This window comes from Simochromis diagramma, unplaced genomic scaffold, assembly GCF_900408965.1.
Source record: "Simochromis diagramma unplaced genomic scaffold, fSimDia1.1 OVJJ01000685.1, whole genome shotgun sequence".
Classification (NCBI taxonomy): Eukaryota; Metazoa; Chordata; class Actinopteri; order Cichliformes; family Cichlidae; genus Simochromis; species Simochromis diagramma.
In genome coordinates, this window is record NW_024387477.1 from 2,241,727 (window position 1) to 2,263,419 (window position 21,693).

The 21,693-nt window shown below is 40.8% G+C and overlaps 1 protein-coding gene across 2 annotated transcripts in view; it reads left to right on the forward strand.

The window, feature by feature from the left end:
• aff2 (AF4/FMR2 family, member 2) overlaps positions 1–21,693 on the forward strand; it is a 197,884-nt gene that overhangs the window by 69,547 nt on the left and 106,644 nt on the right. For both annotated transcript variants that reach the window (XM_040016581.1, XM_040016580.1), the window contains exon 4: positions 655–1,088. In XM_040016581.1, the coding sequence (XP_039872515.1) occupies positions 655–1,088 (434 nt within the window). The remainder of the gene's footprint in view (positions 1–654; positions 1,089–21,693) is intronic.

A 21,693-nucleotide genomic window follows, 5' to 3' on the forward strand; every position in this document is an offset into this window, starting at 1 on the left:
TTTACATGCAAAAATGGCCAATGGGTAGGCTAATAAGATGCACGAGCTAATATTAGAGTTTATTTTTTTTAAATGGTTCGTTAACTTAGGCCCAGCAGGCCAATGGGTTTGTATTATTTGGTAAAAGTAGTGCTGAGAATTGTTAAAACACTTTGTTCAAATTCAGCCTAGTTGTCTCGCCCCCACTACAACCTTTATGCTAACCTCAGCTAATACAATCCTAGGTTTAGCTTTATCTTTGACTTAAATAGGAAAGTGGGATCACACCTCACCTACCCCTCAGAAAGTCCTTAATTCCAGGTGTCATCTGGTAAAAAGTCTCTTTAATCTGTTTCTTTGTTATTTGCTTGAGCCATGAGCACAGATGAATCATTTGAATGAATAATTTCAGCAACAAACACACTCGGTCACCTTTTTGGGGAATTCATGAAAATTGACATCTGCATTCTATGATAACCACATCTTGCATTTGATTTCAGAAGCACGTTGAACACATCATTTGCTTTGATTGTGATTGGTTACATCCATCTGGGAGAGGTTCAGCATTTCAACCTTCATTAAGTTTTGCCAGCAGAGAGTTAAGCAACGCTGTGTTATAACAGGTGTTTCTTTAGGTAGTCTTGACTTTTGATTGTTGTGTTCTTTTTTTTACAGATGGTGGCAACTTTCGATCTACTGCCATGGATGGTGGCCACTTTAAGTCTTCCACTAATGCAGAAAATGGTGGATATTTTAAATCCTCCCCATTTGAAAGTGAGACAGGCTCCCACCTCTGTACATCGTCCTCCCCGCTGGCTTCCACATCAGTTCTGACAACACCCACTCCAGGTCTAACCACGCCCACATCTGGATTGACCACGCCTACATTCCCACCTGGTAGCCTATCAGGGAAGCCGATAGCTGTACAGCAGAAGCCTACGGCGTATGTTCGACCAATGGATGGCCAAGACCAGGCACCTAGTGACTCTCCCCAACTTAAACCCCCTCTAGTGGCCACAGAGGGATTTAACAGCAGTCAGGCTTATGGAGGAAACTCTGGAAATGCGAAGAATAAACTGCCCAAGCTGAGTCTCAACCACACAGGAGAGGTAAGAGAAGAATTACTGGAACGTGTTTTCCATATCTATATTAAACCAGTGTGAAATAAATAGTCTTCACTGAATTAGTCTAAAACAGAAAATAAAATTTCAGTCCTTTAAATTATTCCTGATCATAGTATATAAGCCATCAGTTCACTTTACATAGAACTAGGAAATGTAACTGTGTACATATTCTGCAAATCCGTAGCATTTGGGGCTAGGTTACTTGAGGTTTAACCCATGTTAAGTTGGTTCAGTCCTCACCAGTGTTGGTCAAGTTACTTGAAAAAAGTAATCAGTAACTAATTACTTCCCCAAAAAAGTAATCCCATTACTTTACTGATTACTTATTTTCAAAAGTAATTAATTACTTAGTGACTTAGTTACTTTTTAAAAACACGATTTACAACCTGAATAGGTGATAAAGCAATAGATCTTTCAGCCCAATTCTACTTTTTACTTCCGGAGCAGGTTATGTTCAAGATAACAAACCAACACAAAAACCAGTTTTGTGGAAAAAAGTGTCAGTATTCCTAATTTCCTCCCTGAAGAGGATCCATGTGAAACGTAGGATCGTATAACAACTGTTTCCCCGTGTGGTCTTTAAGCAAGTTCAAGGAGTTTAACTGCTGTATAAAATAAACGCTTAGGACACCTAAGTATTGCTATTAACGTCATATAAAATTATGTTAGCCTCCTTACCAGTTTGAATTTCTTGCCGTTTAACTGCACCTCAAATAAAACAGGTGAAAGGTCTTAGTCACTACAGCACAACCTTAAACGTATCACTGATGCTCTAATAATGGTGTTAAAATTACAGTCAAACGTTATGTTGTCTTAATGACAACAAGATTAATTGAACAACAGTGATTCACAGCAACATGGTGACTATACAGCAGCATTAGGGCCACAGAAGGCAGAGAAAATAAATAAATACGTGTCTGAATGACAGATTCATGCCAAAGAATGGAAACATAGTTTTTTGCAGTCAGTGTCATATTGTTTCACTTTTCAAGGTTAAAATGGAAAGAAATTCCTATTTTTGAACTCAATAACTCATTTTTCTTAACTTACAATTGAATCTCGTACATTTCCCACTTTAAGCCATAAATGTCCACAGTTTCTGTCTTACATTTGCCGTTTTAATCAAACCTTTTTCTTTTAAAATGATCACTTTAACCTAATACATTTTCTCTTAAATGTGTCGATTTTTTAATGCAAATTTACAATTTTAATCTTGTAAATTTGAAATCAGTAAGTTTGCTAATATTTTTCTCATAAAATTGTCACTTTTTTTCCTCAGAAATTTTCATCTTTAATCTTTGAAATTTGCCCTGTATTTCTGGAAAATGTACAACTTTAATAACCACCTTTGTATAATCACTGTCAGGGCGACTGAAGCCAGCAGACCATATCCTGTTTATGCTGAACTTTGTAGCAACATACAAAAATTTTAAACTAGTAAATCACATGGATGCAATGCTGTTTAACAAGTTTTCATTTAATCAAGCCAAAGACTAGAAAATATGGTGAAGCAAATCTTCCCTTTGGCTTCACCGGCACAAGTGCCGAGGTACGTCTCCCTGCAGAATTGCTTTTCCCTGCGTCAGGAGCAGCGCCGGGCTCTTCAAATCACAGACAAACAGCATCCCACATTCTTGATTTTTAGTTCACAAACACTTGTTGTAATGACTAACTACTCCTGACATTTTGGAGATATTAGCTCTTTATACAGTAAAGTTACAGTGGGATACAAATAACATCAGGCTGATCCTGCCACGATTTGTCTAAATCACAGACAAACAGGATCCCACAGTTGTTTATGTTTTTAAACCCATTTTGCACAGAGAGACATTTTTGAAAAATGTATTGACAGCAATGTTGAATATTATTACACAGGAAAAAAACAACTACGTGTAAAATAATTACACCATGACGCCTCTGCCTTTGTAAATAGAGGGACAGTAACTGCGTGTTTATATGTAAGCCTGTAAATACTGCAGATAGAGACAAAATACTGTTAATCTGACAATCTGCCATTCTGCAATTCATCTCACGTAAACAATAACGTGGCGCACAGCGTGACATGAAAAAGGCACATACCTTTGGCGTTGCGTGACGAACTCTGTATTCCTCGTCCACACATAAATCCAAAAAAGGAGTTTTTAAAAATCTCCGTTTTCAGTGATTCGAAACGTCGTTTACGTGTGGACCAAACAGCTGCATTTTCAAAATAACTGTGTAGGTGCGGACGTAGCGTAAAAGAGTTAGTAGTTTATTTTCTTACTACCTGTAATTTATTGCAGATTACTTGTATTTGCTTAATTGTTTACTAAATGTTTGAGGTGTGAAATAAACCGCAATGGAGCAAAATATGGGTGTGTGTGGTTGGAGGATGTGTTCGTGCGGGGGGGGGTATTTTTCTTGTAAAACAAAGGGGGGCCCAGCAAAAAAAGTTTGGGAACCACTGTATTAGACAAATACTGATGCTAACTGTAAAATAAGTTATCACTCTAATGGCTCTATACCGCAGCACTACTTGTCCTGGAGAGTGTATAGTAAAATAGACCCCTCCTAACTTGACACATAAAATTATTCATGAGCATCTGTGTGAGACCGTTAACAGCGACACATACTGTCATTTTGCTTCTGATGTCATGAGCCTGAGTGCGTGTTTGCAATTTTTGATTACATTCCAGTCTCCTGTAATATTTCCTTAAATATTATCTCGGTGAATATTCACACTGGCTAATTGTCCCGACAAAACCAGAATCTCTCGCTCGCTCGCCTTCTCCAAACAGAACCGGGACTTGATGATGATGTGCATGTGTCTCTATGTATGTGTGTGTGTGTGTGTGTGTGTGTGTGCGCGTGCGTGTGCGTGCTATGTGAAACTAGTAGTTGACAGGCGAGTAGTCATCCATATCGAGCAAGCCAGCTGTTCCTCTGCTTTGATAGAGCTGGTGTGTGTCTGTGTGTGTGTGTGTGTGTGTGTGTGTGTGTGTGTGTGTGTGTGTGCAGCACTGCAAATGAGCCCAAGATGGAGCTTTGAGCATATGGCACAGAGAAGGAGAAAGCAGGGGGAGAGAAGGAGGGAATTAAAATATACTTTCGACACTTTCTTATGGCTGCTGAGAGAGAGCGAGCGAGAGAGAGAGAGTACATTCATGGCCATGAGTGTTTCTTTCACTTTGTTTTCTCCCACACATCCATGGATGCTCCGTTATCGCCTGCTTGCTGTTTAGTTTTTTCTTTTTGTTTTTTTTTTTGTTTTTCACTCCTCTCATATTTATCCTGACGAGAGTTTATTGGAAGCAGAATGCAAACTCAATACGAACCGAGAGGGGGGGTGAGGGGTGACACAAGAGGAAAAAAGGGGAGACTGATGATGTGAAGCGCGGGGCGGCGGAGGGAGGGAAGGAGGGTGGGCAGAAAGAGGAAAGAGGGGATAGAGAAAGACAATGACTGACTGATTACAGCACCTTATCATCGCTGTATTTGTTCTGGTTAGATGAGTTATTGGATGCGTTCTGCAGCTTAAACAGCAAAATAGCAGCAAATCAGAGGACTGAACCAAAAAGCAAATGAAAGACTCGAAGAATCCCGCTGCTCGTTTCATGCCAGCAAGCGAGGGGGGGAAAGATGTCCGTTTTGGTGCCTTTTGATCGGTGTACGAACCGAAACTTTGGCTACAGTGTAGCAGCAGAATCTTTAATGTGTTTCCAGTGAAAGAGATCCTTAAAGCTGATTTTTCATGGAACAGTTTTCAAATGAGTTCAGGTGTAATGAATGTGTTGGAAATCCTCGATATTAGAGTCATGGCTGTGTTGTTGAGTGTGTGCAATAAACCTTTAAACTGCTTTGGAAGTGTTCTGTTAGCACTATAGAGTTATCGATCAGCGCGCTTTATCTCCAAGTGCGCTCGGACGCGCACGCGTGTGTTTGTGAGCGAGCGAAAGATCGAGAGAGATAGAAAGAGAGAGAGCGAGAGTAAGCAGAGAGAGGGAGAGAGAGACAGAGAGAGTGATAACACTATTGATCTGTTCCTAACAGTTACAGTAGGCTTAAATCTACCTCTGGTCGCACACACACATGCTGTTAGTTGTTGTCAGCAGCTCACAGCGAGGCGCTGCATGGTTTCACTTTGGATTGATCCGCTTTGAGATATTGTTATGTTGAGTCATTACTGCTGTAGCCTCATCACGTAAACATGCAGCCAAATAACAGCCAACAATAACATAACAAACAACTCAGAGTTCAAGTTACGAAGTTACGATTCACACGACGTGACAGGTTTTCAAACATACATAGAAAGATTTTTACTAAGCATAAAGACTGCGGGCTACTCTGATGTCCCGTCTCACATGGAAATAAACTATGACAGAGGAGCCTGCGTTCAAACTGTCACCTGTGTCCATATATGTATATATTAAATATAGCTCTACACATTGGGCTACTTTCACAGGCTGCGAAGCAGTTTGCACAATTACAAGCATACTGTAAGCTCACAACGTGCTCGTTCAGAAATGCTGACACATCACCTGCTGCAGTCCCGAATGTTTGTGTCAGACTCTCTGGAGAGGCAGCTAAATGATACCAAAGACTGCTGCAATGGCGCCGTGTCGAGCCTGCCGGGAGGGGAAAGTTGAGATGAGAAGGGTTGGTGGCTGCGTAGCTGATTGGCTGTGACTGAACTTTTGAGATTGTGTGCTAGTAAACGGCTTTCTGTATGGACGCAGCTTTACTCTGCTGGGACAGATTTGACTTGTCCCAGGAGATAAGGAGGGAAATAAGAAGGTAATGGCTGCAAGCCCATTTGCCACCCACTTAGCTGCGCTAAAATTTGATTGAAACTTGTTAAATTTACACAAAAAACAGCTCGATAAACGCAGTAAAGTGATACACAGGGACACCTTTGCAGGGCTAAACACCCTATTTTAAACCACAAGCATCTGGTGGTTCACGCTCCAGTCACACAAAGAAAAACAGTGACTGGAGACAGCAGCACAACCAAAGTGACAAAGTGACTGTGTGCAGTGAACTCGCAGCCATATTTCCTTTGAACTGCTTGCTTCAAAGACGTGGAGCAGGTGTGCGAGCGCTCAGTCGGTTGTCTTCGAAGCAATTTGGTGCCTCAAGATGGCGACAAAACAGCCATCATAAAAGCTGTTTATTTTTATTTGTTTAAACCAACAGATTCTTCTTTGATAACACTAAACAGGAAAATTTATTGCACTGACTTTTCATTTGAAGGCACCTTTAAAACCTTCGTCCTTAATAATTCCCCTGCATGTGCAGTTTCCCGTTGGCTCACTATCCTTAAACAAAAACACTATCGTATTTAGGAAAGAATTGTCTTCTCTCCTCAAAAACCACTCAAGCTGTCACGGCGCTCTTAGTGACATTCAGCTGCTTCCAGTCTGCATTCTCGTTCGGGTAAACAATGTTCAAGTCAAGTGGATACACAAGTGCGTCTGTGAGGCCCTGCAAGCAAGACTGCAAGAAGGTAAACATGGAGGTGACAGGTGACATTTCCAACAGCACTGTGACAACTTTCATTTACATGTAGTTCAAAGTATGGCGCTGATGTAATTTCACACTGATTTGAAGGCCCGCTGTGGTGTTTCCGTGAGGCGCGTGTGGAGGTGCATGCGGCGCCTCGCCGCTAATGTAGCGGTAAATAAGAAGCAGGGTAGACTAAGACCTCCAGTCAGTAATCACTGCGAGGCTAACACCAACCAAATCAATTCGGCTCTCAGAGAATGCATTCATTTATGCCTTTTTGGATGAAAAGATTCTGCCTTTATATAACACAGTGGCTTGATAAAAGGAGCGTGGGAATGCACATTTCTAAAAATTGATGTCAGCCCGAGAAGCTGCTTAGACTGACTTTTGATGGACCGTCTGCGACATCCCTGCCTCGCTCTCTCTCTGCACTACAGTCAACGTTCTTTATGTTTCTGCAGCAGCTCGTTCCCAATCGGAGGAAAACACTCACCCTAATGTGCTCTCGTGCTGAATGGGCCACAGCAAAGGGTCACGGCCGCATCCAAAGCAGTTGAGGAGTGTGGGTGCCATCGAGTCCACATCGAGATGGGATACTCTGCGTTTAATAACAGAAATTTAATTTTTTAAAATTTTCAAATATCAATCTTCACAGCACAAGTGCAGGGAGTTTATGATTATCCTAAAAATGCTGTCACTCGTGCTTTCACGTATCAAAACTCTTGATAATCTTGAACAAAACGATATTTTTCAGCAAAGTGAAAAGAGTCAAATCATCCCCCGAGAGGTAACCTGGAACATTTAGACGCTGCATTTAGATCCTGCTGGTAACTTATCAAATCTACCACATTATGTAACCCTCACAGTCATAATTCATGACTGCTCCTAAAATGGGTTCATGTATCACATAGTGAACTTTGAGGTGTTGGCCAAAAAAACAAAAAAGAACTATGACTGTTTGAAAATGTTGACACCATCATTTCGACCCCATAGAGCAGCGGTGGGCAACTCCAGGCCTCGAGGGCCGGTGTCCTGCAGATTTTAGATCTATCCCCGATCCAACACAGCTGATTCAAATGTCTAAATGACCTCCTCAACATGTCCTGAAGTTCTCCAGAGGCCTGGTAACGAACTAATCATGTGATTCAGGTGTTTTGACCCAGGGTGAGATCTAAAACCTGCAGGACACCGGCCCTCGAGGCCTGGAGTTTCCCACCCCTACATTGAGATTAATGTAAATCCCTGTTTGCCAAAACATACAGCTTACACACATTTAGATACAAAGATGGCTACAGCATGAGCCAGAGAGGCCAGATGGGTGAAATTTGGAGTAGATCAGATGGACTGGACGGGTTTCAGGCTCGAACAGGAGAGTTCAGGAAAGTAAAGGAGGGCTGCAGACTGAGACAGAGCGGTGTGAATCGTGGATGAGAGAGGTCTGGCTGAAAGAGCAGGCAGATGTGGACGAAATTATAAAGTGTCGCTGTTGCGCTTTTGCAAGAATGAATGTATTAAATTAAATTAAATTAACATGTTTCTTATTTTGCTGTAGCCAACTGTGAAGTCGATTGTGAAATGTAGACACGTGACCGGCTCAATCTGTTTCACAGTGAGCGCTCTGTTTTTAATACCTTCTTTAATTTAGCTTAACTGAATATGACTCATTGTTTTAAAAGAACAACAATTCCATACTTTTCTTCTTCTACTAAAACTTAATTGTCTACATGTGTCAGGTACTGTTTTGTTTGTTTATGACTGAATTATAAACTATACATACCTCTACAATCAGTAATGAAATCATCTAAATCGTTTTAAAACTAATTAAATCCCTAAAATTTAAAACATTATTTACAAATCTTACTTATAATTATAGCAATTAGATGGAAATTAATAACTGAACTTCTTCAAGAATTGACATCTGTGCCGTCACTGCTGTTGCTGCAGGATGAGGTCAAAATGACCCCGCTGGTGGATCTCGTGTTGTAAAACTGGTGTGTGTTACTGTCATATGCCAATTTGCATATTAATTTGCTACGTTAAGCATCTTTGAGGAAGATAAGCCGGTGCGATTCAGCAGCAGCTGTGCTGATTTATTAGCAAGTGTTTGTGGAGTCATTGTACTAAAATCCCCCTGCTATGGGTAGAAATGGTTGTTGTGTCGACATTAAGCTTTAGCTGTGGTGGTTTACATGTAGCTTTTCTTACCAATCTGAACAGCACTTATCTGCCTCTCTAAAGCAAGGGGACATTTTTAAAGCTGCGCTTAACGATCTGACTGCCCTCATTAAGTTTCCACAATAAACCCACATTACTCGACTGTTCCAGTGTTTCAAACACAAGGACAACAGAGTCTGTGATTGGCTGCTGAATACAGTGGAGCTGTTAAAGGCCCCTAGTATTTTCTTCAGGAGTGGGTGGAGACCAAAACAGAGGTAAAAAAGAAAAAAGCAAGTTAAAGCGTGAACATAAAGGCAAATAGAGTATGCACGTGTGTGTATGTGGGAAGCAACTGGCATCCACAGACCAGAAAATGAGTGACATCTGGGCAACAAAGAGCAAAATAACTGCCAGCAATGTGAAGTAATTAGGTTGCTCATCTTTTAGTCGGCTGACTGAAGCGACTACAAGCGAGTGTGTAGGAGACCGTTGACTGAAACATGATGGGATAGTAAATACAGCGGTCCCTCATTTATTGCTGGAGTTATGCTCTAAAAATAACCCGCGATAGGTGAAATCTGTGAAGTAGCCAGCTTTATTTTTTACAATTTTAATAGATGTTTTAAGGCTGTAAAACCCCTCACTACACACTTTATACACTTTTCAAACCTTCGTAGAAAAATAAGTCCAGTATTATAGAATGAAACCAAAGATCAAACCCTGTTTTCGGGTCCAGAACATGAGAATAGAGCAGCTGCCAGAGAATTCAACATTAATGAATCAAAGGTACGGGAGCAGAGGAAGCAAGAAGAATGAGTTGGGTAATGTTTGACTTATCTGACTGTTTTATTTTGCTTAATGCGCCTTTTAATCTGAAAAACACAGTAACTTCTACCTTCCTTTAGCATCTCCAGAATTCCAACATTTTGTGCGATGGTTAGCATCGTCCTCTACCTTCTCGGAGCTACCACAGGTGTCTTTGATGGTGCAAAACCTTTCGTCAGCATTGTTGTGTTTGTTGGGGAGAAAACTTACAAACATACAGTACAGCACTTCAGAGTCACTCTGCTAGCGATCGAAGATTTATGTAAATTTGACAAGCTGAACGCTTTCTGTACTGTACAGGAGACACGGCACGAGATTGACTTACAATGGTCTACAGCCAATCAGGACACTGAACACAATGCGCTGTTAAAAAAAAAAAGAAGAAGCATGCAAAACTGCAAAAATTGCACACACACAAAAAATCTGTGAAACAGCGAGGCCGCGAAAGGTGAACGACTGTATATCAGGTTACTTATGCTGTGTGGTTGAGTGAGGGGTGTCCATATGTAAAATGTTTGAGGAATCTTGTTCTTGGATTGGATGAACAAAAAAAATTAAAACAGCAATAAAGATTCCGTCAATTATATTTTGGCACTTGTTAATATACCTTGGCAGTCTGCACATGTAAAGTCACACTTCAATCGCTCTGTGTACACACTGCTGTTAAAAGGTTGGGTTAAATTATAGGCTGCTGGACTGTTGAAAGTTTGGCTTCTTTAACCCTAAAGCCTTTTTGAGCGAATCCACCCTGCTGGGACAGAGTTTAACCCAAAGAGAGAGAGAGAAAACTTTTAAAGAAGAGTTGTTCCTGGAGATAAAGACAGAAATAATTGTCACACGTGGTCAAGTTAAAGGCTACGCGCCCGTCTGCCGCCCATCAAACATGAGAGAAGTGGAGCAGTTTCGCTCAAGACGAGTCAAGCTGAGAAGTCTCTCTGCAAGAAACACTTGATTGCTGTGATTGCCTCAACGGGGTGTGCTGCAAAAGACTCGTCCCACTATATTTGGCCATGACATTTTCATTAATGTTTTTTTTTAATCACGTCTTCCTCATCGAAAAGAAAGCAGCAAAGTGTCTCTTAAAGAGTAGAGAGCAGCTAGCAAGAATTTCACCTTATTTTAGAGAAAATTGTGCTTTTATCTTTTCTGTTGTGAGCAGAAAGGCACCACTTGTGTGTGAAGTGACACAAGAAGCAGCCATTAAAAACACTGTTTATTGTTTGTTTTTCAGTAAGCTATGTATTCCAAGCCACGGAGCAATTTACTTTACTTATACTGCAGAAGTCAACAAATGCTTAAGGAAGCCTTCCCTGTTTGTACATTCATTACTGTAACAGTGCAGATGGATGGCCGGGCAGACGCAGGGGAGTAATGGAGAAATGTGGGGAGAAGGGTGTGTATAAAATTACAGTCTATAGAAATACCTTCTCTGAGGAAATAAAGAGGAGGCAGGAGAAAGTGGCGGCGGGGGATAAAATATTTTCTCACTTGCAGCAGAACTAGAAGAGAGTTATGAGGAGTCTGCCAATGCAGCAAACAGCTGGCTTCATTTGCATAATACCCATCAGGCCCCTCTTTCCCCGAGGCTGCCTGTCAACTCGCGGCCGAGCGGTATGTACACACGAGCACGCACGCACACAACTTTTCAGTATATCAGTAGCTATATATTTGTCTTTTCTCCCTGCAAAGTAGCAATTGCGCATCACGTCATGTGATTTCAAAGCTTCCCTGTGACTCACTGGAAGCTTTTTAACGCTTTAATTTATTTGAGTTTCATAAAGCCGACTAATTGCCTCTGCAAAAAAAAAGAGGGAAGATGAAATGATTCAGCCTTTGTGCTGATAATAAAACGATCATAAAAATCATCTTCTAGAAACAAAGAGCACAGTTCCATGAATCAAACTCGCCTCGAGTGGCTGCAGGGATACGGAGAAGAGGGTGCTTGGGGAGAAATATACTTAAAGACGAATAGCATGGGAGAGGTCTCCCACCACGATGGCGCTGCCGGGGTGTCGGCACGGCAATAGTCGCCCCGTGATAAGAGAGATCACAGAGGAGAGAGGGCTGCAGCCCGGGCTCGCCACTGCGGCAAGATCTCAGAACAGCTGAGACCGCCGTCAGGTTTGTTACGAGGTAGCAGGTGCCGGGCCGGCGTCATGTTATGTGGAGATGTACAGGAACAGTCTAAAGTGCATGGCTGCAATGCTTAACATTGCACAGAGTGCTTTAATCTAAGAGAGAGCGCACACAGCGTATTGGGTGAATTAATGTGGATGCCACATGAGTAGTTAGTCATTTCAAGATGCTGTTTATAAGAGACGGAATATGATTTCAGATGAACTGTTTACCCCGAGGATTAACATTATAGCTCTGCTTACTGGATTAGCTGCAGTGATCTCTGCAGGCGCTATAATAGGCTGATGGTGTGTATTATGGCCCCTCAGAGTGCAGTCATCTCGCCCCTAAGTAAACCCCCCCTCCAACTCCCTCTCTCCTTCACACCATTTAAATTAGACACTTTTCAAGAGGCTGGTCAGATAAAAGTGCTGTTTTAATTCAAAAATGTTTCAAGCCACGCATGGCTGGTGAATCCGAGGTCCGCAGTTCAAGTCGGTGGAGGCTGGATCGCTCGACACGCACAGCGAACTCCTAGCGATCGTTGACCGGGGGGGGTCAGGCAGTCAATCCCTGCACTTTCACAGCCTCTGCTAGAGTGATTTAGGGGGTTTAGAGTGCCAGCGGTAGCATGTAGCCAGTGTCACGGGTTCACACAGTCAAAGAATGAAATTCATAGTCTAAAGCCAGAGTGTGTGACATTCTAATAAAATAATTATGGGCAGTGGTGGAAGACGTATTTGAGAAAGCAAAATAGACAGCGAGTCGCTTTAGACTGTAATTATCAATATTGACCTATTATTATTTTATTAAAACAGATTTTTCTCGTGGCTCGTGGCTCTAAACATTCAGGGGGATGCAGAGCCAATGTAAAGGTTACCTCATGTAAATCCACTGTGATCAGTAGAGCGATGTGGAATAAAACTGAATAATTACTGTTACTTTTGCTAATTTGATTGAGTACAGCCTTACTGAGAAATAGCAGCCATCAATAAAAGCTTTTTAAAAATAGTATTTGACATAACCCTGAGGTCATGCTGCTGCTTCATTTGTAATGCACTTGAATGGTGTGAATTCCCCGAGGTTCAATTAATCATTTCACCAAAAACTGACAGGCGGTGAACATGCAGGCTTAGTGGACCCGGGGGACTCGGGGCCGTTGCCTGTTTAGACCAGCTGGTAATCCAGACTTAAAGAGAATAATGTTAAGTTTTCTGTGAACAAATGCTAATCGTGTCCATGCAGCTTATATTACACTGCTGTGCTAGCTTTTGGTCTAAAACCTTATTTTAAAGCTTTCAAAAGTGATATTAACAATGCATTAAATTGCAGTATGAGGTGACTGTATGATATGAAAGGTGTCACAGGCATTTCTAACCTGACTCTGCAGTTTCCCTGGGCTTTACAGAGCATTTAACTGTCTTTCACCTCACTGGTGCAAGTTTACTGTTTTCCACTGCAGCAGGCAGTTCACATGGAAAGCTCAGGTGTACTGACTGTATAGCATCTTAATCATAAATAATTTGACAGAATAAAAAAAAACCTGATTGCTTTTGTCCCTGCTACCATCACAGGGTTTTTTTTTTAAGTTGATTAACTATTAACCTTCAAAATGAAATCAATAAGTCCACTATTTCCAGTTAATATGTTATACTGTAGCTATATACAGTTCTACTAAGATTATTATACCCATTATAACATAGTTATATTTAACTAATTTATAATATTTAACATATGAACTATTCATACATTATTTAAGTCAGCAGGTCAGTTTGACCCAGAACAGCAGAGATGTCACATCTTACTTTATCTACATCACTACATAAAAAAAAAATTAAATTATAAAATAAAATTTTAAAACATTTTTTATGCAAAACAAGTGAATTATCCCCAATGAGCCATGATCTGTGAGAGGTAAAGAAGACCATTACACCAAATATTGATTGAAATGGTTAGTAATGGAGTTAATAATGAGATATAAACAATGTTTATTGGGATTGTTTTCGTTTCTGACCCTTTTAGATAAGTAAACATGCCCTGGGTCAAGATCATTGGTGTTCCTGATAAACAAACGTAACAGGAAGGTTAATTATATTCAGCTCTCCAATGGAGTTAAGTTAACAATACGGCCACAAACTCAAATTGCACTTCTTTACTACAAAGCTGATATGTGAGTGGGCAAGCACAGCCTAAACCACAATCAATGGAAATTATACTTTTAAATACTTAGTTATCAAACAAGTTTACATGAATCAAAAACAATCAGTGTTAGCTTTAAGTAGAGGAGCCAGAGTTTCTGTACTGAGTCGATAGAGAAGATCCCTCCGATGTGGATATACCTCCAGGGCCGGTACATTAAAGCTGTTTCCACTACAGCTTACAGTTGAATAGTTTGTGGAGGTCAGAGGCTGAGAGAGCATCTGAAGCTGCTGCTGCACATCTGACATGTTAAACTAACGACGTCTCATATGTCTCACAGTCGTGATACACAGACTAGAAAAAAGTGAAAACCCACATTTCAGCTGACTAATGGCAGCACTTTCTGTTCATTATATCTCAGGATATTATTTCATCAGATTTAGTTGGAGCCACTGGTTCTGCAAGTACATTCATTCTTTTATGTGCCCACATGGTGCCAAATAAAGTGGATTGCCTGCTCGACTATAAAAAAAGAGCTATTTTATATTGCTGCAGTGGTAGTGCATGGATCACCCTTTATATCTATTATAGGTCTGTAGACAGCTCCTCATAATACCCTACAGAACTTTGTATTTGGTCCAAAGTACAGCTGAGATTTTTTTAAAAATTGGACTTATTTCCACTTCCTTCTTGTGCCAGACACATTCCTAACACGTTACTGAAAGCTGCTCTGTGTCTGTGCTCGAGCTATTTGGGTAAAAAACATTTTAGCTAATCTTTAAACATCTTTAATAGTAAAATATAATAAATTACAGAGCAACTTTCTTTGGTACAATAAAAAACTGATCCAAACAAGTAATAAAATATCTGACTGTTCCATAACAGCTCATGTCTGTTGCCCATAAAAATATGGTAATAAAAAAATCTTTATAGCTCTTCGCATTACAGAACAATACATGGAGAACCCCTACTGCTAGGTCTTTAGTATTATTCATTAGGTTCTGATACAGGCCAGTGGCTGTTCCTAACTTTGTGTGTCTGTGTGTGTGTCTGTGTGTGTGTCGTTGGGCCTTTTAATAAAAAATGCCCCGCTGGGCTCTGCATTGCCAGTTTGCCAATCAGAGCATAGCCACGATATGCAAATCTCACACACACACACGTAAACACACACACACAAGCTTACCCGCACAGACATATACACACAGTGGGAGAAAGAGTGTTTTGATCTACCAGGGCCATTACAGACATTTTAAAATCCTATGAATATAAAAAAGAGAGAGAGGGTGGAGGGTGGAAGAGGAGAGGAGGAAGATGAGAGAGATGGGCGAGAGAGCAGCGCAGATGGAGAGAGAGAGAGTGAGAGATATGAAAGTGAGAGGAAACATTTTCTGTTCTGTTTCTGTGCGCAACAGTTTGTTATTTAAGGAAGAGTGAACGGGAAAATGCATCAGAGAGACTACACAGAAGATCCGTCCCTCTCCCTCTGTCGCTGCCATTTGTTTAGCGTTTTCCTGTTCCTTCATATTACAGGCGTCACAAAGATTAATGGGAATGCTCAGTATCAATAAACATGAAGCGTGATTGGTTGATTGAACAAAAGGCATCCTGCAATCAGAGCAGAATGCCGAGTCCTTTTTTTCCTCCTTTTGCCCGTGCAGGCCGCTGCATCACTGATGATTTAAATGGACATTAATACAGGAAGAAACAAACGCTCAGAAAGTCAGTCAAACAACCATGACTGACTATTAACGAGGCAGCATTAGGCCACAAGGAAAAGAGGGGAGAGGAAGAGGAAGAGGCAGCTAATGGGGTGATTAGGGGGGAGGAGAGCTGCTGTTGAGAAAAAGACTTTGTGTTGGATTATTTTCTCCTCTTAGGAGCTTACAGAGAGCCAGCCGGTGTTTTACACCTCAGCTCTTAACACCCCCAAATCCCCTGATTTAGACTTAAACTGCATAGAGAGGCAAGAGAGACAAAGAATGTGGGATGAGGAGGAGAGGAAAAAGAAAATGAGGAGGAAAATATGACCGGGCTGGCCTGATGAGACAACAGGAAGACGTGTCGAGGTGGAAGAAAGAAGTGTTCGTTTACGGTTTACGCCGCTTTCACACTTTTTCTTCACAGCGAAGAATGTGTTTGTTGGGAATAAACACAAGAAACAGCCAAAGTGCTTTAAGCAAATAGGTGAGAGAGGAGTGAGAAATAGACACACCAAACTTTGAGGTGTTGTTATCTTCTGATTAAGCAAAGAGACCGACACCACTGTGGATTTTGTGTTTTTGCGTCACACGCTCGCTCGTCGTCGCCACCGCGGTGTGAAACACTGCAGCGGTGCTTTTGGCCGCAGTGTAAATGCACACAGCTTACCTGTGAAGTCACTTAGGTCTCTGCTCATTTTATAGCCCTGTGGTTGTCAGCGTCCGGGACGAAGGCCAGCACTGGCACCGGTGATGCTGCTGAGATATTTCTGCTGGGCGACCTGTGCAGATGCAGCTTATCCGTTAACACGTTTTATGGTAGCAGGCAGAGACAGACAGAGAGGAAGCGAGACAAGGAGCTATAACTAAGGATGTCATGTAGGACAGCGGTCCACAACCCCCGGGCCACGGACCGGTACTGGTACCGTGAATTGCTTGGTACGCGAGAGTTGAGGCTCGGCTGTGAAATTTATGGTTTTCAGGGGTTTTATCGTTAACTCGGTTTCCCTGGGTCTTTTCCCGTGTTGTAGTTGTGCGTCTTATTTTGAAAGAAATATTTAGGCATTACCATAGCAACCACAGAGCATTAAGTGGCAGAGGGGAGGATGTTACTGTCAGTGTTGTTGGCGCATTTCAGGAGGACGCTGCTAATGAAGTTACACAATTACACAGTGAATTCACATTTATTATTATATTTACAAAATAACACAGTTTTTGTCTCGGTTGTATCATTTTATTTGGTTGTATTTATCCGCGACACGTTAAAGGCCGGTCCGTGAAAATATTGTCTGACATTACAATGGCAGGACCGCTGATGTAGGACATCCAAAATAGTCTTCAAGCAGTAATCAGATTAGATTATGAACAAGTTATTAGCACTTCCCTCTCCACATCATTTTCTATTTGTCAATACAATCAAATTTAGTTTAAGCCAGATCAAAGCACGGAAAACAATATTATTATTTTTCTGATCGGAGAGCAACTTAGGGTTAGGATCTTGCCCAAGGATATTCGATCCAGGGGTTGAACCAACAACCTTCCGATCAGTAGATGCCCTGCTCTGCCTCAGTTTAACGTTGACCATGAAGACCACAGCCTGCGCTGCACCAGTCCATCAATATGAATTAATGTAAACTGTACAACAGTACTACAGACTAACCAGTTTAGCCTTCACTGAACTACATTAAACTGTATTTTCATACCATTCAAACTCCACAGGAACAGTTTGTGTGTTTATCAATATTTGTTGTGCTTTGTGAAACACTGCAAATGAAATTACCTTCTACTACAAAGTTACCCTGTACAGTCGATCCTGTTTTGCAGCACAACACCGAAACTTCATTGACATTTGTACCATGAACGAAAAAAGAAGCACACAACTTTGAATTTGTCAGGTTCAATTAGATAGATAGACAGCAGCATGATAAAGTGTAAAATAAATAACACAGTTAAAATAAAAGGGCCTTATACTATGACATGCATGAGTTGATAAAAGTGATAAAAAACAAAGAAAAGATAAAATGAAGTGAGTAAAAACAGTAAAAGTAAGATTGACTTTCTGTAAGAAATACAAAAGTTTCAAAGAATTAGAATTTTTTGGTAATTACTTCATGGTTCAGGTTAAAAAGGAGAAGAGACAGGAGAAACAGCCAGACTGATTCAGGCAGAAGGTAAACAAGTATATAAATAACACAGAACTAATGTTAAGGAAATCTGTTTGTTTCATATGTCTGAAAGAAAAAAATTATCAGGAGATAAATCTAAATGAGTGCTGTCAGCGTTAATCTCGTTAAAATGACGTTAACGCCATAACCGCATTCACGTGGCAAATTTCTGTTAGCGAGCTATCGCGGATTGCGTGGGGCGATCCGCAATAACTCGCTTAACGTCATTTAAAAGAGATAACGCTGACAGCACTGATCTAAATATCATATTTTTAAAGTGTATATCTATTACACTGATTTACATGTTTTTCATGTCCACCTTAAATAAAATACCTACACCAAATATTGGCACTGGTGTTGTCTTAAAAATCCTGTATTGGTCGGCCATAAAAAACTTTTTTTCTAATAAAATCTGTGGCTTTGAGGTTTTTATGAGATCACTTTGGGAGCAATAAATTTGAGTAAGATTGTGAAATAGAAGCTGAAAAGCATCTTGTGCCCAAAGTTGTTTTTTTCTGCTGTTTCTTCAAAACAATCATATTTTTTTAATGAGCTGAGCAGCTCAAAAGCAAAAGAGACCGATGTTAACGCTTTCGTTGTATTGAGTAATGTGTCACTCACAGCAGTCAGTTATTTAGTTACTTGTTCAATCAGATCATATTACTGGATTTCTTTTAGTGTAACACAAGACTGTACCATTTACATTTCTTGTGTACAAAGAAGCTCTGCTTAGCCAGCTTTAGCAATTTGACAGTTAACGTATTGCTGTGAGGAAATTAGACATGATCCTGGTTCTGTGATGGAGGAGATGCTGCCAGGATCAACTAGCAAAGCAGTGAGGCAAAGTCAATACATCAGAGGTTAATGTACAGTAGTGTGAGCAGCCTCTGAACAATGTAACCAGCAGGTGTAAGCTAATTGCAAAGGGGGGGTGATATTTTGTAACAAAAAGCATTCCAACAAGTTCCTTTTCTCAGTGGGTGCATCGTTAGAGACACATGCAGCTTCTGAGTGCCTTTCTGCTCTGTTACTCTGACTGCATACATGCCGACCTGTGCGCTGCTGAAACTGATACAGAAACGCCACCGCAGTGTTTTCATACACAAAGTCGACGCTTTGAGATGGATTTTAGAAAGAACTGAACACCTGATAGGGACCAGGTTGGTCTCCTGGTTCAAACAAACGGCTTTGTCTTTGTTCTCTACTGAAAATTAAACAATCTAAGGTGAACTTTTCACAGGTTGTGAAAATGCCATCAGTGCTTTTTAAAGCAAAGCCCCGTATCCAGCCTGCTGTCGTGCTTTCCCTAAAGCCAAAAACTCAAAACCTCCAAATTTAAGTCTTTATTAGAAGCCTGTAAGTATTCTTAAAAAAAACATCCCTTTAATGTTAGAACAAATGTTTAGCTGAAAAGATGCCATTTGTTTTCCCTGCAAAGAGGAATTTATTCAGTCGTCCAGGAATTATACGTGTGTTCACGGATAAACTCGAATGTATAGAGAAACACACACACATTCGATGCCCTATTGTACTGCCAAGGACCCCTCCACCTTCCACCCGCCGTCCCCTCCTCTCAAGAGGCACTTATTTAGTTAGCACGCAGACATCACGCTGAGAGCCCCACACAGACAGACCACACACACAGCGAGTGCAAACACACACACTCAAACACGTCCTGCCAACAGAACAAATCAAATATACTCAGCTTGAATTTTGCCTCCACACACGAACACACATACAGCTGTCAGTCATCCCCTTGTCCCCGCTACACTGCCGTCTCTGAGCGTGTGTGTGTTTCCTTTTTCCGCTAATTAAAACAGAGGTGCGTGTGTGGCTATATAAAGCCCTTTTCTTTCCGTTAATATAGCAGAGTGTGTGCATGTGTTGTGTGTGTGTGTGTATTTATAAAAGAGAGGGAGGGGGGGGATGTCTATGAGACAGAGAGAGAAAGAGAGAGTGTGGGGGTGTGTGTGGGAGGTGTTCTGTTCACAATTAATCACAGTTGTGAATCTCCCTCCCCTTATCGTATAATATAGATGTCATCCACAGCAGTAACTCCATACTGCAGCTACTGCACAAGGAGTTTTACCGTTATTATTTATTTTGTCTGCCATTCAGTTCAATGTTACAGTGGTTGTTGTTAAGCAGCTTTAGTTTACTTATACTCGTAGGGAGAGCTATGAGAGCTTCACAGCAGAGATAATAGGGGTTGCTGATAGACTAACAAAGGGCCAAGACCTTTGCTATAGGTCACCCACCAACACACGCCAAACTGAATGATGCTGTCAGCAGTTTTTTGGCTATTCAGGAAACAGAGCCCTGAAGTGACAGCATCAAAGTTCTGCCTAAGGACTGAAAAAGCCTTTTGTACCTTTTGTACAAATGCAAATGACTGAAAGTGCAGTCTCCACATCACCTGGCTCTAATTGTGGTTTACTCTGTATAGACTAGTCGTGGCTCTAGACATGGATGTAATCACAGCAGGACAGAGAGAAGAAAATGGCTGTTAAACAGCAGACATTTTGTACAGAAGCAGTAGTACAACAGCTCAAAGAGATGTTAGTAAAGTTAGTCAAACAGCGGCTCGTCTGTCGGGACCCTTTTATGAGCAAAGCAACACTGAGCTAGTGACAGGAGGCAACAAACTGGGAGCCACGTAATGTAGATGACTATTTAGAAGGATCGTGGATATGAAAAAACATGTTGAAGATGGAGTCGCCGGGCGGGAAGCAAAGAGGAAGACCACAGTGAAGGTTAATGGATGCAGAGGAACAGGATGTGAGGATGGCTGGTCTGACAGAGGAGGATACTGGGGATAGGCTGAGATGGATGATCCGCTGTGGCAGCCGCTAAAGGGAGGAGCCAAAAGAAAAAGAACGCAACTGACAAATTCAGATTGTAACTTTTTGGAAAAGAAACGCCTCAAGTTAATCTCATCTTTGATTTTTTTTATGTGTTTATCATTACACACACTGAATCAAAATGCCCCAGGTTTTTCAAGGACTTTCAAAAGATGTGTTTTTTTTTTCAAATTATGCAAGACTGCTTTAAATTATCTTTTTTTTATGTTACCATTAAATTCACATCAACTTCATTTCTGCATTTTATTAGCAGTAATTTTCCATCCATGCATCTGCTTATCCTTATCAGGGTCGTGGGGGCACTGGAGCCTACCCCAGCTACCATAAGGCGAGGGGTGGGCTACACTCTGACAGATTGGCAGGGGTAGCTAGGAGTAATTATTTTATTAGTAATTTTCTGTGTTTAACTTTATCACTTTGAAACCTACTTAATTTTTACATTTCAATATTCTGTTAGTGGTGTCCACATGTAACGTAACATACTGTATTTTCAAATGAGCACATTCACAGAAAATCAAAAGGGATCCTTACACGTGATTTTTATCTTTAACCAAACTACAGTGACAAACAGTGACTTAGCCCCGGCGGGGATGAGCAATGCAGAACTTCATTATGAACGGGCCTATTTGTGACATTGTGGTACCCACTGCACCCCTGGTGTCACAGCTGTGCTTATTAAATACAAAGACAAGTGAATTCTAAACCAAGATAATTGTAGTTTATTAAAACAAACAAACTACGAGTCAAACAAACATGTTAACTAAAATATTATTGTCTACTTAGGGAATAAAAGAAAAACAGGGAAAAAAGAAATGTTCTTATTTTTAGTTATGGTCAGTTTGGTTACCTTTGACACCATAACCACCATAATCTGATGAGGATTTAAAGGAAATGTTCATTAAGAATTAGAATGTCTACGTGATTGTGTGTTAACAAAGTGTTGCGTTTGTGTTATAACTTCTCTTTTTTTTTCCTCTGACAAAATACCCTCATATAAGCAACTTGAGGCGACTGTTCTTGTGATTTGGCGCCTTATAAATAAAATTGAATTAAATTGAATAACAAACTAATACTGAAAACAATAAAACCTGAACGGAAACTGCACATTTTCAAGCAATGAAAGTTGAACTGAAATGAGCAAAGTTACTGC